A 17431-nucleotide genomic window follows, 5' to 3' on the forward strand; every position below is an offset into this window, starting at 1 on the left:
CATTTTCTCGTGATCCAGCGCTGCCAGGTCATACAAATGGCAATAGCGCTATGCAAATATGATCACTCTTCTGCAAATAAAAATCATTTTTAGCACCAAGAGCTTGAGACCGATTGCATTGCAAATGATTGTTTTTAAATGTTTTGCACTGCGGCAGGCATTTTTAAAGCTTTTAGTCAGCTCTTCAGTGTAAGGGGTGTTTGGGGTGTGATAGGACAAGAAGTAGGCGGAGCCACTGTTCGATAAAGAGGGGCTTTATTCCTTTTTCCCGTTTTTGCCTTCTATTATTATGAATCTCTATTCCTCTGGTACTCCACTCGAGTCTCTCTTCGAGATGCCAAGGTATCTTCACTGTTCTTCTCCTCTCCTCCTCCTCTTCTTCTGTCTTCCCTCTGCTTTGCCCTCCGGAAAAGTAGACAGGCATGTGGCTGTTAAAAACCCTTAACAACACACTAGTAGACCTTCACCAAACAACCAGGTTGTGTGTTCTTTCACCCCATTTTACTACTCCCAGAGGTGGGAGGTTGGGTCTGTGGAAGTGCCTAAGTTAGGGAAAGGTTATAGGTGTTTTTCCCCCTTTTTAGCCTTGGTGGTCTCTCCTCCCCAGTGTGTCTCTTCTAGGATCCTGCCCACTACCCACAAGCATAATAAAAAATTAGCTAGCTATCGCACCAAGAATTTTCATTTCTAATAAGGACACGGAGGCGAGGATGATGCTTCTCTCTCATTCATTGCTACACACAGCAGCCAATGAAATTTTGTATTGTGTATCAAAAAACTACATTTGTATGATGCACACATCACATCCTGTCATAGCCCATAAGAGCCAGTCAATACCGGCTATCCTACTCTTTCTTTGCTTCGAACAGTAAAAGTCCATGAAATAACTCCAGTCCAACAATAACATCCTCCAACGTGGAAGAACCATCCAACTGGAAAGAAAACTCTTCTCAACAGGAAGCATATTTAGTCCATCTTCTTCTCAGAACCTGGAAGAATGAGAGATAAAACAAGTAATTTCTGCGTAAACAAACCATAAACACACGGGAGGGCAAAATCATTACAATACTTGTAATATAACCGTCTGGGATAATCCCCGCCTCTGTGTCCTTAATAGAATTGAAAATTCTTGGCGCAATAGCTAGCTAATTTTTTATTCTATTACAGGACCGGAGGCTTCGTAGTTTGCTAGTTTAATGCTGATGAAACACTACAGAGGAAATATCACCCACCGGCTAATAATAAAACTGTTTAAAAGTAGATTCTGAAGACCAATCAGCAGAATGCATAATGTCCTGAACAGTAGATCCTAACATAAAACTTTTTGAGGCCATGGCGCTACAAACAGAAAGTGTCCCAAATATTTGGGTATCAATACCCGCCTCTTGCACAACATATTTCAACCACCTGGCAATTGTAGCCGCAGTAACAGGCTTGAAAGGTTTCTGCAAAGCAATCAATAATTGGATTATGCCAGCAGGCCGAATGGACCTGGTGCATTCCTCGTAGGCCTTAAGACTTTGCACCACACAAAGCTTAGCATTAATAGGAAAAGCATGGTAATCTACACTTCGAGACCTTGTCTTAGTTCTAGAAGTAATGTTAGAGGAAACTCCTTCTGTAGTAAATACTCTACCTGTAATGTCCAAAGCCTTAACATCAGATGAACGTCTACATGCCGCAAGACCTAAAAGCATGGCCAATTTGGCTGAAAGTTGTTTCCTGGATAACATGTCATTCTGGGGCCATTGATTAAAAAGAACTAGAGACACATCCCATAAGGAAGTATACTTCGATTTGGGCGGATTCGCTACCCTAATACCTTTCAAAAGCTTACATATTAACGGATGCATACCTACAGGTTTGCCCTCAAGTTGGGAATGACCCGCTGAGATAGCGGAACGGAAATTAATAATGAACGATATGCTAATCCCTCAGAAGCCTTCTGAAAAAGAGTTCACAATGCAGGGTAATCCGGCTCCCACGAGATCCACGTGCTGTTCCATGCACCAGCGAACCCAGCTCTTCCAGGCTGAAGCAGAAGTCTTCTTGGTGGATGGAGCCCAAGCTTGGTTGATAAAGGCTGAAGCTTGCTCCGAAAATCCTGGCATTTGCCAACGTTGCCGGAAAGTCTCCAGGCCATCAGGGACAACTGCCCAGACACTACCATCAGGTGCATCTCTCCTTAAGGGCCCTGGAGCATCACCGGGGACTCCGCAATCCTCCTGTGGGAGTCGCAGCTCACCTCCAGGAGACTCTGGAACCAAGGTTGCGACTTACTCAGGGGAGTCACTAAGATCACTTCCGCTATTTGTTGCATTATCTGTGTGTACACTTGAGGAATCAATATGAATGGGGGAAAGGCATAATTCAGAGACTGAGACCAATCCTGAGTGAAGGCATCCGTCGCCAGAGCTAACTGATCCGGTCTCCAGCTGAAGAACTTGGGCATCTGCCGATTCAGTCTGGACGCAAAGAGGTCGATCTGACCTCCAGATCGCCTGCAACCAATGAACTACCGGAGGTTGGAGTTGCCAATTGCTGAGGTCCTTGAGATGTCGGGAGTGCCAGTCCGCCACCACGTTCGACTGGCCCGGAATATATTCGGCTATGACCGAGATCTAGTGACTTAGGCAATAGTGCCAAAAGTCCTTCGCTATTTCTAATAACATGGAGGATCTCGTGCCTCCCAGTTAGTTGATGTAGCGAACTGCCGATATGTTGTCCATCCTTAGGAGGATGCAACACAAGACTTTTCTGGGCGAGTCATGATAGCGAACGAACCGGCGAGCAGCTCTAGACAATTGATGTGGAGATCTAGCTCTTGAAGGGACCATCGCCCTCCTGTGGAAATATTTCCGCAGCGCGCTTCCCAGCCCCAGCGGCTGGTGTCGGACTCTATGACAACCTCTGGATCGGAGCCGAAGATGGCTCGGCCGTTCCACGCTTCCACGTGATCTAACCACCACTAAAGTTCCTCTCGGACCTCTGAAGACCGAGGAACAAGGTCTGTGTTCGAGAGACCCTTCTGCAGATGTTGGATCTTTAATATCTGAAGGGCTCGATAGTGAAGGGGACCTGGGAAGATCGCATGAATGGATGACGCCAGGAGACCTACTATCCTGGCAATGACTCAACGAGACTGTCTGTTTGGACAACAGGGAGCGTAGCTCCTTCTGTATGTCCCGAAGTTTGGAACGAGGGAGGCTCAATTGAAATTTATCCCAAAGCCTAGAAAGTCCATTTGTTGCTATGGGCACAGTATGAATTTGGCTTCGATGACCACAAACCCGAGATTTTACAACATAGCAATGGTCATGCTCAGGTGTTGCACCCCCATCTCCGGCGTCTGCGCAATGATCAGTAAATCGTCTAAAAACACTATCATGCGAACCCCTTGCTCCCTGAGGTAGGCTATCACTGGCTTCAACACCTTGGTGAAGCACCATGGTGCCAAGGAAAGTACGAAAGAAAGGACTAAATATTCGTACCATTGGTCTCTCCACTGGAATTGTAAGAATCTCCGATGTGGACGAAAAATAAGAATGGATAGATAGGTGTCCTTCAGGTCCAGACGGACCATGCTGTCTCCCTGTTTCATAAGATCTGCCAAGAGATGGATACCCTTCTTCTTGAAATGTTTGTAGACCATGTAATGATTGAAATGTTTCAAATTGAATACCAACCTGTAACCTCCGCCTTTCTTCGGAACCAGAAAAATATTGCTGCAGAAGCCGCGAGGGCCCTTGTTGCAACGCGCTATCGCGTGTTTCTTCAGCAATCCTTCGATCTCTGAATCTATAAAAGCGCTTTCTGTTTGGGGAAAAAGACAGCTGCTTGGGCTGTCTGTCCTGATGGGGAACCTGAAAGAAATCTAGATGAAAACTCTGAACTGTCTGTAATATCCAAGCATCCTGAGACAATTGAACCCAATTGTGAAAGAGAAATAGAGTACGACCCCCCCAAAGGAAGTGGGAAGGTGTCTGGAGCACTCACCTGAAGATTCTGGGGCTTGGAAGCCACCACAATATGCTCCCCTGTTGAAACGTCTCTTGTTAAAACCTTGCCTGATGGGGTAGAACGTCCCCCCACTGGTGGAGTCCCAATCGTCTCTGCCTCAACCAAAGTCACCTCTCTGGAGACCTTGGGAGGACCGACGGCCACATGAGCGTCCCCGACCTCGTCCGGCCCTGTTGAAAACACCAGCCGGAAAGACTCTCCTGATCCCTAACTGGGCCTTATCGAGCGTCGTGAAGGTGCCCACGTACTTGACCACGTCCTGAACAAAACGTTCACCGAACAAGTTGCCATCCGCCAGAGGACGTGGTTCTGCCGCTGCCAACTCGCTAAGGTTGGAATCCATCCTCATAAGGAGGGACTTCTCCGTTCCGTGGATATGGCGCAATTCGCATGACCTAAGAGTTATATCGCCCTCTGGGTCCAACCTGCCAAGACATGCGGATCCATTGCAGCACCAGATTCCTACGCTTCTAAAGCCATCTCCAAGATCTTTGCCGGGGGCCCCACTACGTCCAGGAGCTTGTCCTGGCACCCCCGCCAGGCACGATCAATGCCCTTAGGGTCTTTGGCGAACTTTTTTAAAGTCCACAGGCTAGAGTCTGTCAGGGGGTTCTGCAACCTTATCAGAGATGTCCGGCCCAGGACACTCTGAACGGAGCCTATTGCTCACCTCTTTGTCAAAACTTTTATGCAGGTTGTCCTGCAGATATGCAGCAACCTCCGGAGCCGCAAGCCAATCGGAAGATCTCGGATGAACAATGTCAGCGGGATTAAAGTTAAAGGGGGTAGATATAGGTTGTGAAGGCTCCACATTCTTGGACTTCCTCGTCCTCTTCTTTGGAGGAGACTCATCTGGAGTGTCAGTAGACTTAGTGTCTGTATTGGTATCAGTGTCCGGAGCCTTGGACGTGCTGAAGTCCAGGGCAGGCAGTGAGGACAAGGTATAGGAGTGCGGCCAGGACTTAGTTTGAGAGTCAGAGGCTGGAGGAACTGTCGGGGCAGTGAAGCCATGACGCTTAGCAAATTTCTTTAACTGCTTAGTGATAGGTTTTAGTGCAGTAGCCAGCGCCTGTTGCACAGTTCCCGGAACTGTCTTCTCAAAGGCCTTCTTGACAGAGTCCTGGACCGAAGCGTCCAGGGCCTCAACAATGTTGTCTTCAATGGAAGGATTATTCACTTCCTCCTCATACAGGTTGTCATCGTCTTCATAGGTAACCCAATCATCCATGGTAGTGCCAAATTTGTACACAGATTTGCTCATGAGGCAAAATCCAGAGAGGAGTAATTGGAGGAGCCAACCCACAGCACAAAGTAAAATTACCAGGTACCTAGCTCCTCAGCACAGGCTGTATCAACAGTTCTTACAGCCCTCAGTACGTAGGTGGAGCAAAGAGCACTCTCCGATATGCAGGAGGTGTGCTCACTCCAGGCCCAAGGGTTTCTTACAGCCTGCCAGTCGTAGGGGGGGTGCTCCGGGCGAAAACCGAGCCGAAATGAGCTAAAACGCCTGAGAATTGGACAGTAGCGATGTGCGTATCCCAATCCTACCAAAAAACAGCCCAATTGGGCTATGCAAATCGAAACCTATGCAGAACGAAAGTGAAAATGCTCTGCGCTTCCGGCTTATGAGTGGAACCTCTGTGCGTTGAATTAATGCCAAGAACCTCCACCGTCCGCAGGGCAGTACCGGTAAGTACATTTGTTTTGACCGCTGTGCGGCCGTATTGACACCCGCCCGCCAAGCGGGAAAACCAACACAGAATGCAGCGCTGCCGCGTACACTTCAATAGCCGCCGGAGGGGCAGGGGGGGCTAAGAACACCAGCGCGATGTTCGCGCAACAAGATACCATCACTGTCCCCTTCCGGGACGTCCCCCCGCAGAGCACGGGTCCCCCGATGACACCGGGAGGTAGCGGCACATTAAATAAAGCGAGCGCGAGGCTCGCGGCACCAACATCAAGCAGGCAATGCAAATAAAATATACCAAGCGCGATAAGCACACACCAAATACACTACAACTTGTCAATAAAGCATGAACATATCAGTTATGAAGTGACAAGATATAAAGGCACTTAACTGGCTGCGTGAGTAGCAAAGAAAGAGGAGGATATCCGGTATTGACTGGCTCTTACGGGCTATGACAGGATGTGATGTGTTGTGTGCATCATGGGAAATGTAGTTTTTTGATATACAAATGCTTAATTTCATTGGCTGCTGTGTGTAGCAATAAATGAAAGAGAAGCATAATATGAACTGATCCGCGCCACCAAGAAAACTGCATTCAAGGACCGGCTGGACAACAACGCACACAACTGCAAGGAACTCTTCAACATCGTGAAAGAGCTCTCCAACCCCAACGCCGGCAACAACGACATCACCCCATCGCAAGACCTCTGCAACTCCCTCGCCTCCTACTTCCACAACAAGATCGCGGACATACACAACAGCTTCAGCACCCGACCGACGCACGCCACGACTGAACCACCGCCCCCCACCACCACCCTCCGTGCCTGGACTCCGATCAGCACCGAAGACACCGTCCGCATGATGAACTCCATCCACTCCGGATCTCCAACCGACCCCTGCCCTCACCACGTCTTCAACAAGGCCGACGCTGTCATCGCACCCCACCTGCGGGACATCATCAACACCTCCTTCGACACCGCCACCTTCCCGGAGAGCTGGAAGCATGCCGAACTCAGTGCCCTACTCAAGAAACCTACAGCGGACCCCACCGAACTCAAGAATTACCGCCCCATCTCGCTCCTCCCGTTTCCAGCCAAAGTCATCGAGAAGACCGTCAACAAGCAGCTGGCCGCCTTCCTCGAGACGAACGGATCCCTCGACCCCTCACAGTCTGGCTTCCGAGCCAACCACAGCACCAAGACCGCCCTCATCGCGGCCACCAATGACATCCGAGCCCTGATGGACAACGGAGAAACAGCGGCCCTCATCCTCCTAGACCTCTCCGCGACCTTCGACACTCTCTGCCACCGCACCCTAGTGCAGCGCCTCAGCAACGTCGGAATCCAGGAGAGGGCACTGGAGTGGATCATCTCCTTCCTCGACGGAAGAACACAGAGAGTCCGACTACCACCGTACAAGTCAGAGGCCACCGAAGTCATATGCGGCGTCCCTCAAGGATCTGGCTGAGCCCCACCCTCTTCAACGTCTACATGACCCCCCCTCGCGGCCATCGCACGCCAGCACAACCTCAACATCATCTCCTACGCTGACGACACCCAGCTGATCCTCTCCCTGACCAACGACCCCGCCGCCGCCAGAGCCAACCTTCACGAAGGGATGAAACACGTAGCCGAGTGGATGACGACCAGCCGCCTGAAACTGAACTCAGACAAGACGGAGGTCCTCATCCTGGGCTCCTCGCCCTCCGCCTGGGACGACTCCTGGTGGCCTCCCGCCCTGGGCACCGCACCCAAACCGACAGACCACGCACGGAACCTGGGCGTCATCCTGGACTCCTCCCTCTCCATGACCAGACAAGTCAACGCCGTCTCCTCGTCGTGCTTCAACATCCTGCGCATGTTACCGAAGATCTTCCGGTGGATCCCCACCGAGACCAGGAAGACGGTCACCCAGGCCCTCGTCACCAGCCGACTGGACTACGGCAACGCCCTCTACGCCGGAACCACCGCCAAGCTCCAGAAGAGACTCCAGCGGATCCAGAACACCTCAGCCAGACTCATCCTCGACATCCCACGACACAGCCACATTTCCGGACATCTGAGAAACCTGCACTGGCTCCCCGTCAACAAAAGAATCACCTTCCGTCTCCTCACCCACGCACACAAAGCCCTACACGATCAAGGCCCGAGCTACCTTAACAACCGCATCAACTTCTACGCTCCCAAACGCCATCTCCGATCAGCCAGTCACGCCCTCGCCGCCGTCCCCCGCATCCGAAGAACGACAACAGGAGGAAGGTCCTTCTCCTACCTGGCTGCCAAGACCTGGAACTCCCTCCCGACCGACCTGCGCCTGACCCAAGACCACCTCTCCTTCAGGAAGAAGCTCAAGACCTGGCTGTTCGAGCAGTAGCAGCACCCCCCCCCCCCAAGCGCCTTGAGACCCTCCGGGTAAGTAGTGCGCTCTATAAATGTCTTGATTGATTGATATGAAGCCTCTGGTCCTGTAATAGAATTCCACCTGCTTCAGTAGCTCCCCTGGAGACAACACTTAACCTTGAGCCGTGACTCCTGACTGGAGTCACAGCAGCCCATTCCGTCACGCCTTCCCTCGGGTCTGTCTCTGCAATCCCTGTGTAATCTCCTTCCTACATTTCTCGTCATCCACCCAGTTCCAGATGACTTCCTCCGTTCTTCTCGCTCCCTCTCCGTCTCCGCTGCCCCTTGCTCGCACTCCTCCTCGACCTTCGCTCCGTTCTCCACCACCACCGACATGGCGTCCTCTTCAATCGTTTCGCCTGTGTCTACTTCCGGGTCAGGAATAAGCGGACCACTACAGCGCGTCCCTCCAGTGCCCCCAGGGTGCCTCTCTTCCGATCCCACGTGTTTCATGCCAAAACAGGGATATACCTTGTGCCATAAAATGCAAAAATCAGTGAATACCTTTGTCAGGAGAATGCTCTTCCAGCCACAAAGCACCTGTTTCATTATTTGCCATGCAGAATTAGTGGTGATTTGTGTTGAGGATGTGATTAAATTACGATATGTTCAAAACAAGAAACAAGTTTTAATAGGGCACTCATTATAGATTGACTACCACTTGATTATGTTTTTAATATTCCTTGGTTTGAGTGTATAAGGAAAATGCATAGGAAGATGGGAGCCTCCTTGAATTATGATGATGTAAATGGTATTCAATTGATCAAAGCTGGAAGTTAACCTACATTTAAAACAAGGGTTTAAAAGAGTAAGGTAAGTATTTAAACCAATGGTTGTGGTTTACTTCTTAGTGTCATCACCAGTTGGGATATAGACATAAGTTTTTATGAAGAAAAGTTTTGATAACGGTCAAGAATTCGATGAGAAATCAACTTTCAGAGATTATGTATTTTTATTAAATATCTTTATTATATTGCATGTTTAAAAAAAGTTATTTTTTATGGTTTATTTCAAATCAAATAAAGATTATATTGGTTGTGTGCGTCCGTCAAACGTATTAGTTTAGCCACAACTTTTCATAAATGTGGTCACAATAAAGGATAACTGTTTCAGCATTTATTTTCTTTGCTTGGAAGCACCATTTGTTCACCACACTGTGTTTTGTATCAGGCTATCTGCAGAATTCTCCCTGATAAATGTTCTAGAAAGTGTTTATTTTTCTATTTCCTATTTTATAGGTTCTAAGAAACCAGTGTCTGCATCTGTGAAGGAGATGGATTGGGCACAGATGGCATGCCACAGATGTCTTGTGTATCTGGGAGATTTAGGTTAGTTTTTTCATTGTAACTCATGCTCTCTATTCAGCTGTTGTTCTTAAGACTCAACATGTATGCTCTTCCAAGGAACACCCCCCCCCAAAAAAAAAGAAAATTAGAATCAGACCGCCACTGCTCATCTTTTCACCTGCGCAGTTAACTATGCACCAAGACCAACACACAAGTTCTGTCATGAATGCATACCGCTCATGTATATACTTACTGGCCCACATAACTCTTACAGTCAGACAGCATGCAATCAAGCTTGCATATATGGCCACAGTTATTGATCGATAGAGCAATGCAAGCAGGCCTCATGCTGAAGCAAAGTTTCAAGGACTTTGAAAAGAAAGCTATGCCCACATTGTTTTCTGTGACCACTTTATTTTTACATGAACTTTCTTGACAATCTGCAAGCCCACTGGAGGTACTCTACCTTTTGACGTGTTCAACGGAGTTTCATCTAAAATATGCTTTCAACCACTGTGAGGTTTAGCTACATCCCCTCTTACAGGCTATGAGGTGACTGGCTGTTGGTGACAGTGAGTCATAGGTGAGGTTTAGAATTCACCCTCAGGCTTAGGAGGCGAGGCAAAGTACACCCCTCAGTCCCTGCCAGTCTTGAAGATGGGGGGGGGGGAGGGGGGACAGCCAACCAGAGATATAGGGGGTGTCCCCCATCCCAAGGAAGGGACCTATTGGTCCCGACCTGTACCTACCTGAAACCCCCCTAACTTTGGTATTTGGGGGTGACCCTGAACCTTGCCACCTCAGCCAAGCAAGAAGACGGACCAAAAGCCATCCTGAAGGAAGAAGAGGACACCAACTGCCTTGGCCCAGCTCTACTGGCCTGTCCTGACCTCGACCTGCTTCAGTGTGTCCAGCTGCCCCTCTTATCTTATCTTATCTTATTCGGAATTTGTTAAGCGCACGGTCACCCAGAGGTTTCATGGCGCTGAGAGACAGAAGGTAACTGATGAGGCAGAGGTGACAATGCTCTAACCGTGCGCTTGTTTGAATAGCCAGGTCTTCAAGGCTCTCCTGAATTCTACTAGCTTAGTGCAGTTCCGAATAGACAGGGGAAAGGAGTTCCAGATTTTGGGGGCGAGGTAGGCGAAGCGAGATCCACCTAGGCGTTTCTTTTTGTACAAGGGTAGCGAGAGAAGGGACAGGTGGGCAGAGCGAAGATCCCGGGTCGGTTCGTATTTATTTATGAGATGGTTAACGAACTTGGGGCTTTTGCCGTGAAAGGCTTTGAAGGTTATGCAGCCTACCTTAAAGGTGATCCGTTGGGCTATGGGGAGCCAGTGGAGGGAGGCTAGTAGGGGTTTGGCCGACTTCCTGCGGTTGCTCTTAAATATTAATCTAGCCGCTTGATTTTGAGCAATCTGCATGCGTTTAACGAGGGTGAGAGGAAGGCCCAAGTAGATAGAGTTGGAAAAGTCCAGACGTGAAAGGACCAAGGCGATTATCACCTGAATGAGTGCAGAATGAGACAGCAAATGGGCGATTTTTTTTATCTTTCTTAGCTGAAAAAAGCAGGAAGAGATCACTGTTCCGACCTGGGTTTTCAATGAGAGGTCGGAGCAGAGAGTAACCCCGAGGCTTTTCACTGACTGGGTGGGGGAAGGAGGGGAGCCCATAGAGGCTGGCCAGAAGTGGGGGCCCCAACTCATATCCCAGAGGACCTGTCTCCTGTGCACACCAGACTAGCTCAAGAATCAGAGTCTTGTTCCAGCCAAATATGCGGGTTTGCACCCAAACCCCCGGCCGAAGTTCGAGGGGCCCAACACCACAAGGAGGTTCCCCCAGTTAATTTGACCTGGGATCTGGTGATCCCTGACCTACCTCAAGCCTCCCAACGATGTTTGCAGCCTCTATCTTGAGGGTCCCCCCTACTGGAGCTGGTAATGAAATCCAACACCTAAAGACACCCCTGCACCAGACCCCACACGGCCTTGGGTGGTCCCAACCGACGGTGTCCAGGCATCCACCAGCATCCCAAGTTGCCTTACCCACTGGTGGTCGCCTCCAGGAAGTCTTCCTGCCCTCGCCTCCAGTCTTTGTTCAGACCGGAGATCTCCCATTAAAAACAGGGCATTTTACGCCAACTCAGCACCCAGCCGCCCCTGTGCGCTGTGGGTGCACCTTGTGTGCTAACTTGGATCCCCCTTTGCCCTAAGTGTAACCCTCGGAGCTTTGCTCCCTCAGCCCAGTCGCCTGCCCGAGAGCAGCCACCAACCGACGGCCCCATAGGCTAACATTAGGCCTCGGGACTCTACACCCGGCCGCCCTAGTCCTGCTAAAGGGGCTCCTAGTGCTTACTTGACCCTAGGGGAACCCTTTTTCTAACTCCGGAAACTCAACTCTCAAAACCGATTGCTTACCTGCAAATGGATAACCACATTTTCTTTCATAGGATTGCATTGACTGTTTTTCCTCTGGAAAAGTTCTAACTGTTGAGTTGTGTTAGTATGAAACCCAAGCAAATGTGTTTGAATGCAAAAAAGTGTTTTACTTACCTTTGTCTAGGAAATGTCCCTGTGTGATATCAAGGCATACCACACCGAGTAGAAAAAGCAATCTAAAAAGTAATTACAAAGTACTTAAAACATAATACCAACTGTCTTTAAATATTTTACAAACCTGTAACAAAGTCAATTTCATCCAGCTTGCATATTCTTTTCAACCTGTTTTGTAAAGTACAACTTTACTTAGCTGTACCAAGTCCTTCCTGGATCTAAAAGTAGATATACAACTAATGAAATATATTTTTATACAAGAAATTGGTCTGAGTTCAGTAAATCTTACCTGAGTGTGTACAATAAATACTTAACACATCCCTCTGATAAAGCTTTACTCCTCGCCCACACTACCACAAATGGAGAGTAAGGTGTTAACTTTTACCTCTGTAAGCTCCACTGGACTCTGTGCACACGATACCTTACTTTGGTATAGTATGTAAAGAGCCATCTTCCTACAAGCACTCCTTATGTCTTTAACACCCTCTTCGAATAACAATATTCAGGGTTGTTTCTGCCAGTTACGGTTGAACATAAAACCTCTCCCTTCAGTTATAATTCAGTTTTGATTAATTTCTCTCTGTAGTTTACCCACTTCTACCTAAACTGTCAGTTTTCTTGAGTGTGAGGGTGGCAAATCCCCTAGCTTCATATAATGGAAGTTCTACAATACAGGACTAGTCTAGACGGGCTTTTCTATTCAAAATGGTAGGGACCTCTTGCTCCATGGAGTTGTGGGTCATTTTTCTTTTACAGATGACTTAGCCCAGTCGCTGAAGAATATCTTTGGTTTACAGTGTGCAGGTTGTCTGCAATAGCTCCTCAGAAACTGAATTATTTTTAATGTCCACATCGTGAATAGAAAGTCCCCTCCTCCTTTTTTTCACATCTACGAAATGTCAAATCCGACTTTTGCTGCATGCACCATAGGCTTTGAGAAATTAGGTAAGTTTGATGTAAATATTTAAATTCTATCAAGCAATATTTAATGTATATTATTGTTTTCTTAACTATCACATTTCTGGCGAGGTTCTGAAGCACTCTAGGGCAGCAAAATAAGGGGCTACTCAGTTTGAAGGACATGGTATTAAGTCTTTGTTTATAGAGTAGTTTTTTCTGTTAGAGTTTGAGGTTTTGTGCTACACTCTTGCTGTGGTGAGCTTATCTGTATTTATGCATTGAGTGAAGCATAGATATGTAAATGAGTTTAGAACTTCGTTTGTACTTCTCATTTGACCTGTTGGCTGAGATGCTATCCCAGGGCATGTTTTTCAGTTAGTAGGTTATGGTTATTACTTGGCCTACACGTAGAACATTGTGCAGAAGATTTGAGGGGCTTTTCCAATTACAGGCCTCAAAATCATTAAAATGTTGCTAGACCTCCAGGTCTAGTGACTTAAATAATCTACTCGACCTTCTTATAATGCTCATGACACATAAATGTGTTCAAATTATGTGATCATGGGCAAATACTTTATTTCACTGTGCCACCATCTTCTTCATTATCACCTATGAGAGCACCTTCAAACGTGCGAGTTCAGCATGTGTGCTGCACAGAAATACACTTTTGTTTGATTTAATAGACTAAACCTTTGCTCCATATAGGATGCAAATCTACCCCCATAAATGATACATATGACCGCTGACTTGCCCCTTAGTTCATTAACCGTTTTGTCATCAGGACGGGGGCAGGAATGTTTCTCAAATAATGTTTAAAATCTATCACTTTTAGTAAATAGATACCTAAAGCATGAAGTGGAAGCAATCATTTGCTATCAGCAGATTTTCCATTGAAATGGCCACAAAGTTCCCACTGAAATAAGGTTTTACTTATAAAACTATACAGTGTACAAATAATGTTTTAGATATCCAGTTTCTGCAAATATTTGTCATTTGCACAACGCCAAGTAGTGTTTTGATTTGTGTTGCTCCTATTTAAATCTGTTTGCATCTAACTTCTAAATTACAAAAAAATGCTTTTGGATTTCCTGATATATTTTGAAATATTTGTACTATTCATTTACAAGCTGTTTAAATGTTGTGTTAGCAAAAAAACTGACATTTTACAGCATTTTGTTTTTCAATGATTATCAGATGGATCACTTGACAAAAGGACCTGGCTGTTCACTCTGTCATGGGCAACAGTTATGTCCTTCTCAGTTCCCCCCTTCTGAAGACTAATCTGCTATCCGTGCATTAACGCCATTGGCAGTTTTTGCGCTCTACAAGTCTGAATGAATGAAACATTAAAAAAAACCTCAAACTGTAATAAGCTAAAGTAAACACCACTTTCCATATAACATAAGCAGCAATTAGTAAAAAGACAAACTGACATGTAACCTCTGTCCTTGAACAGACAGCAAATGTATCAAGACAGAAGCAAGATTTAAAGCTATTTTACTTGCTCATTCGCTTTCTTAGTGAACTGAACACCAATTCCTTTCTGGTTTAAGATCACTCTTCAGAACTGACAAGTAGGTCCTATAAATAGCTAGATCTGATAAAATCTGGCTTGCTATAGCAAGTCGGTGAGTATATTTTTCAAGTGCCGAATTATGATGTAGCAATTTTCTATCTGCATGTTTTCCTTAAGCATGAAATAGAAGTGTAGGATTGATAGGTTAGTGTAAAAGCAACATCTCCTCTAGGATGAGCAGGGGTAGAATGAATAGCCTATTTGCAAATATCTGTGTATTTATTTGCTCTACTGAGTTCTAGGTAATCATCTGTGGTCCTTATTTCTGCCCATTTGAATTTCCAGAGCTTGCATCTGTGTACAAATAAGGATTGAGCGCCACCATCACATGCTTTTCTGAAGGCTGGGATGGTCATGTGTGGATTGAGTTGGGCAGTATGGCCACTTTTTATTAAATCAATCTAAGTTTAGTTGAAGGAAGGTGGTTTAAACCAATCCTTGACTCTTCTGCAAGGTCAGAAGAGTTTTCAAGTTACAGGATCATCTGGGCGTTGTCCCCATGATTGTATGAGGCTGGGATGAATGATTTGCTGAGGTAGGTGTAGGTCTGATATAATGAAGTCAGTGGTGGTGTTAAATAGCAGTGTTGAAATGATCAAACAATGCCCAATGACAGTGTAGACATAGAAGGTAGAAGAACAATAATGAAGAAAAATAATGTTTGACCATTCGGTGAGGAAGAAAATAATCCAGACCAAGGAATAGGTCTGTCGCTCGGTTTCTCAGACAGGCTGGGGTTGATGTACCACGTCAAGACCTTTTCTACCTGCTGCCCATGTAAATAGTCTTAGAAAAGTTTTTGTTTCCAAATATTGAGAAATCTGAAGAGCCTGAGCGATTTTTATGAAGAAACTGCCATTGAAGTTTGAAAAGTAGCTGGGCAGGTCTTAAGTATAGAGGCTATTTTTTGTTAGGATTTGCTTGTTCTAGTTGACAGTGATCCTAAAAAGTGTGGCTTAATGGATAATGATATTGACTATTCAGCTCAGTACAGTTTTTTGGGGCTGGTAACCTGAAGTTTGAGTTTGACATTTCGCTTGCCTAGGAGGTAGTTTCCTGGTTCTTTCCTTTGGCGGTTTAGTAGTCTGCTGGTGCATCATAAACCTGTTGTGAAAGGAAATCCAGGTTCTGATCAAATGAGATTTATTAATGATTTTGTGAAGTTTCTTCAATGGTTGTGGCACTTTTGATGTGCAGTTGGATTAAGGGCGCCCTTCTCTGCCTTAATTGCAATTTTGTATATTGTCATTCATAATAGTTTTTGGTTGAAGGGGTGAAGGATGCCCTTTTTTTCGTTAAACTTAGATATTTTTAGAGGTGGCTAGTTTTTAAGGTGTGGTGAAGCTTTGCAGAAACTCACCTTGGTAATGGTTTTGGAGAGCCAAAGGTAGAACTGAATGTTTAAATTCCATGATGGGGTTGTGTATCTAATATTGTTACTGGAGAGTGTTGAAGCTAATGTAGGACCAGTGGAGAGAGTCAAGCTGAAGTGGATGACATAGTGGTCATTCCATATAATGGATCGATTTTCATTTGTGGTGATGTCATGATGGTGTGAAGATTGGATTAAGATTTTGTTTTATCTCTGGTGCAACACTGGAGACCAGTTAGAGGAAGTTCAGAGCTTCTAAATGCAGGTAGAGGGATCTGGTCTATGACTGTACTGTTTGCCGAACCAAATGTCAGTGAGAACAAATATGCAGTTTGTTGCTTCCGATATTGATGTCGAGGAAGGCACCTGAGAAATCAGATTTCAGTGGTGGACTGTGTATTAGTAGAAATGAGCAGGAGTATGGGTATGTTAAAGAAGGAGAGCACCAGCTGAGTAACAGTTTGCGTTCAGCCGCAGATATAGCTTGGAAGCTGGTTGTTGGCAAGGACTTCCGAATATTCCTGCAATCTCCGTGACAGTCTTTTTAATGAGAGAGTTTCTTCTCAGGAGTTGGTAGTCTGGCAATTTGGCTTTGGGGAGCCTGGGAGTTTGTCTTCTCTTAACAAGTTTTCATTGGTGGAAAGAAGATTTGATCTAGTGTTTGAAATCAGGTAGTGAATGTTTAGGTGTTTTATGTTAATCGACCCTGCATTGATAAGGATACTTGTTAGATAGTGGGGGACAGAGAACTGAAAACCGGTTGGGAAAGGTATTGCAAGTCTTTAGGATATGACCTGGTTAAGGAGGAGCATGTGAAAATGCTGGAGGAGTATTTAATGAGTAAAAAATGAGCTGGCCAGGCCGAATGAAGGATGTTGGTGGTGTGAAGGGATTTAGAGGCACATAAAGTGAAGACTAAGCGTAGGTGCTTATTGGGTTCGAGCATTGGGTGAGAAGATATGGGAGGCTGGAGCTACAGCTTCCCAGAACCATTAATTTTAAAAGAAAGAAGTCTACGGGCTGTCAGTACCGAAGTAGAAGGAATAAGTCTTGAGCAAGATCACTTCTGTCATTCTGTGGATGGACTTTTGGAAGGATGTTCACACCATAGGTGTATGCACTTATGAAGTGTAATCCTGCTAGTGCACACCTGTTTCATTCTCTGCTTCTTAGATTGTCTGCATCAGTGATAGGGTGGGTCCCCTGGTGAGGCCCTGCCCTGGGTGGTGAAACGGAATGTCTGGTACTAAGCAGTAGGTAAGTAATATTTTTATTTGTACACGGTTAATTAAAACCTTTACAAAACAATTTAGAACATTGCTAAAATGTAGCCTAAAATTCGTTTTATACAACTTTCTAAAACTTAAAAAAAAAAAAAACAATGTACTTAATATCAATTTATGGCCATAAATATTTTTAAAAGTTCATGGCTGCAGGACACAGTCAAAGATTTTCAGTCCGGCTTTTTTTTAATTTTTATTTTTATTCCGCGGGGAGCGTGCTCTACTGTCTTTTCGCCACGAGTTCAAAAATGTTGTAACCCGACAATTTAAATTTGTTTAGCTGGGGTTGAAGCACAGTTTGAATGCCTGCCTACATGTTCGAACACCATATAGTTTGACCGATGGACGCAGTAAAT

The 17431-nt window shown here is 46.0% G+C and overlaps 1 protein-coding gene across 1 annotated transcript in view; it reads left to right on the forward strand.

Moving 5' to 3' along the window:
• Positions 1 to 17431, forward strand: part of SMG5 (SMG5 nonsense mediated mRNA decay factor) — a 317166-nt gene that overhangs the window by 82002 nt on the left and 217733 nt on the right. The window contains exon 5 of the mRNA XM_086947626.1: positions 9345 to 9434. Coding sequence (XP_086803752.1) covers positions 9345 to 9434 — 90 coding nt within the window. The remainder of the gene's footprint in view (positions 1 to 9344; positions 9435 to 17431) is intronic.

The sequence above is a fragment of the Lissotriton vulgaris genome, chromosome 12 (genome assembly GCF_964263255.1).
Source record: "Lissotriton vulgaris chromosome 12, aLisVul1.2, whole genome shotgun sequence".
Taxonomy (NCBI): domain Eukaryota; kingdom Metazoa; phylum Chordata; class Amphibia; order Caudata; family Salamandridae; genus Lissotriton; species Lissotriton vulgaris.